The sequence below is a fragment of the Triticum dicoccoides genome, chromosome 4B, assembly GCF_002162155.2.
Source record: "Triticum dicoccoides isolate Atlit2015 ecotype Zavitan chromosome 4B, WEW_v2.0, whole genome shotgun sequence".
Taxonomy (NCBI): domain Eukaryota; kingdom Viridiplantae; phylum Streptophyta; class Magnoliopsida; order Poales; family Poaceae; genus Triticum; species Triticum dicoccoides.
Window position 1 is genome coordinate 468,448,943 of NC_041387.1, and position 3,215 is coordinate 468,452,157.

At 53.6% G+C, this 3,215-nt stretch overlaps 1 protein-coding gene across 1 annotated transcript; it reads left to right on the forward strand.

The window, feature by feature from the left end:
• The first annotated feature begins 6 nt into the window (after nucleotides 1-6).
• LOC119290922 (protein FAF-like, chloroplastic) lies at nucleotides 7-1,690 on the forward strand. The gene has a single exon (XM_037569605.1). It carries the CDS (start codon nucleotides 283-285, stop codon nucleotides 1,372-1,374), a length of 1,092 nt encoding a protein of 363 aa, XP_037425502.1. The 5' UTR covers nucleotides 7-282; the 3' UTR covers nucleotides 1,375-1,690.
• Nucleotides 1,691-3,215: the final 1,525 nt, after the last annotated feature.

The following is a 3,215-nucleotide window of genomic DNA, read 5'->3' on the forward strand; positions in this document are numbered from 1 at the left end:
CCGCTCCCGGTTCGCCCCCCCTGCTTCCTCTCTCTCTCTCTCTCTCTCTCTCTCTCTCTCTCTGTTCGTGTGCCTGCTCTGCTCTCCCCAACCCCAGTCACCACCAGGTAAACTAACCCAGCACCAGCCACTCAATATAAACGCACGTACTCTTCACGCGAAAGCAGCAACTCCGACCTACTACAAGCTAGCTAGCTCCTTCACACTCGTGGTCGTGGTACTGTACTACTGTGCACCCTCCTTTTGGTGTGACCTGTGACGCCACCTGCGACGCGTCGAGACATGGCACTCACGGCGTTCGAGACCGCGGAGCAGCGCCTGCCGTGCCACGCCGAGCAGGCCGACGCCGGCGGTAAGGTGGTGACTGCTGCTGCCGAGCAGGCCGTGCCGCTGCAGGAGGCGGACCACGGCGGCCGTCTGGAGAGGGGCGACATATGGAACATGATCCAGTCGCAGAAGCCCGCGGCCCCGGCGCCGAAGCAGGCGCCGTACGTGCCGGCCCCCGTGCGCCGCTCCTCCAGCCTGCTCACCCAGAAGAGCCTGGAGATCTGCACCGAGAGCCTCGGCTCCGAGACTGGCTCCGACGGCTTCTCCGACGCCGATGGCGCCACCGACCGCTCCTGCCCGGGCTCCGACGACGACGGCGAGGGCGGCGCCAACGGGGTGGCCGCGCGCGCGATGCCGCCCCGCGCGTTCCCGCCTCCACTGCCGTCGCTGGCGCGCCGCACCGTGGGGTCGCTGCAGATGAGGCAGCACCGCCGCGACGGCCGCCTCGTCGTCGAGGCCGTCCCCGTGCTGTCCAACACCCTGTTCCGCGCGCAGCGCCGTGGCGGGCGCCTGCTCCTCTCCTTCGCCGACACCGCCGCCCCCGCCGAGGACGAGGACGAGGGAAAGAACAACGCCCAGGAAGCCGATCAGCAGCAGGCCAACGAGCAAACCCGCGAGGAGGAGGACGATGACGATGACGGCGACGAGGAGGTCCAGGTCGTGGACAGAGGCACCGTCGTCGAGGTCAAGGTCAGCACGCAGCCCCAGGCGCACAACAGTGGAGCGCGGGTGCACCGCTCCTCGCTCGTCATCAACAAGTTCGTCGGCGCCGAGCCCGTCAACACCTCCGAGATCAGTGACACCGCCGCTGCACCGCAGCAGCCACCCAAGCCTCCGAGCAGTTCGGAGGCCGCAGCTCCGGCTGTAAGCGCGACCGCGACACTGCCGGAAGATGACGGCACTGCTGCCACGCCCTGCGAGGGCAAGGTGCTGATGACGACGAGGAGGCGGCGGAGCAAGCAGGAGCTCCTCAACCACATGCGCCGGTGCGGCCAGCTGAGCGGGCAGCTCTTCATATGGGAGCCGCGCGTCGCCACCTCCTCCTGAGCCGATCGTCGCACACGGCGCGCCGCCGCCGCCGCCGCCTCCTTGATTCCGTCCGATTCCATGCCTCCACGAGTGCCCTGTTTGTTTGTAGCCGTTGCTGCTGCGGTGTAACGTAAGTGTGCGTAATATATGCATGTTTGTGTTAGTAGTAAGTGATAATCACGTGATTGGCTTAGCCATATGAGCGAGTGAGAGTGAGAGAGGTGGTAGATTGCTTTGGTTTATCCCCGTGCCTCCGCGCACGTGTTGTATCTACTTGCGTGCTATCCAGTGGTCATAATTTAAGATAAACATGAATGTTTGTGTGATTTTATTATTCTAATGAACAAATTTCATCTGTTAAACAAATTACAGGTATAATAAATAAAAAATTAAACAACACGATAACAAAAAATACCATTTTGTCCGGTTCCTTCTAAACCGGCCTGAATTGGATGTACCGAACCCAACTAAGGGCATGTACAATGGTTGATAAGATATTCTTATCTTAAGTCTTGCATGTAATTTAGAGATGACAAAAGATATGTCTATAATGGGTCATCTCTTAGCCTTATCTTCAATAACTAATTATTCCTAAAAACGTGGTGAGACATATTGTGCTAAGAGATCATCTCTTGTCTTCTCTTAAATAAGAGAAGACAAGCCTTTTCTTATGATTCTCTCTCCTTCACCTCATCATTTATCCTACGTGGCATTCCTAAGATAGCACCATTGTACATGTCCTAAGACCAAAAGGACGAATAAGACGCACATGTAGATAGGGAACACGACTCGGTGTTGGAATAGGTTGGGTCGGAGGTCGTCAAGCAGTCTTGGGCTCTGTCAATTAGGAGAAAACCAAAACCTCTTCATTCTTTCATAAAATAATAGGAAGCAAGGTTGCAGGATTTAGGTAAGAAATAAAGGATGCCGGTGAAGCGAAAAAAGAACAAGGTCATTGAATTGATGCCAAAGGAGTGGTTGGGGGAGCCATTGCTGCCTAATCACCTGTCATTCCTGCATGAACTCTTGCATTCATCCATGTTCTACTCTTCCTTGTTTGTTCTTAGATCTTTCTGCGGGTGTGGTTGGGTATGCTAGTCGCAACAAGACCAAGGGCAGTGATGGTAGTGCAAAGTGTGTTCACAAGGCTAACAAATCTAGGCGGGAATGGAGTTCAAGCGCAGCACCTCAATTTTCTAGGGTCGGAAGGGCAGCCTCCAAGGCTCTAGGGATTCAAACCTTTGAGTCTGAGTTAGATGAGGAATATGATTCTCACGAAGATGAACATATGTGGCTGGTGGGCACGAGGGTCAAGAGAATGAGATTGAGGAAGATGATGTTGACTTTGATGTAGAGAATGAAGACCATGATCTGATAGCCATTGCAAATCTTAATGAGATTGGCAAGCTGAAGTACCTCGTTGAGCATGAGCAGGATCCATATATTCGTGATACGTATCCCAATGTTCGTTCTTGTTTCTAGAACAATATCCAATAGAGGGTTTATGAAGAGATCCTCAAGGTCAAGAAGTACAATATTGCAGTTCATCGGGGTTTGGATCTTGAGTTCGTGCGCACTAACACACAACCATATCCGGATCTGCATTGGGTTCTAACCAAGATGGGGTTGATTTCGTTGCTCACTTTTGACAAGGCATTCAATGAAGACCTTGTTCTCCAATTCTTTTTCACAATGTATTTTTGGGAGAGAAGAGGCTAGATCTTTCAAGTGGACGTCTGCAACTGCCCGGATACGAGCTTCTATGGCTTCTCCATCACCAGAATGCCCTTGCTTTTGGTTATAAGTAGTGCTATGAGTTCACCATTGGCTTTATGCCAACATGACTCCAAAGTAGGATG

What these genes read in the sequence shown, in the direction of transcription:
- LOC119290922 (XM_037569605.1), top strand. Translation starts at nt 283, where the DNA reads ATGGCACTCACGGCGTTCGAGACCGCGGAGCAGCGCCTGCCGTGCCAC.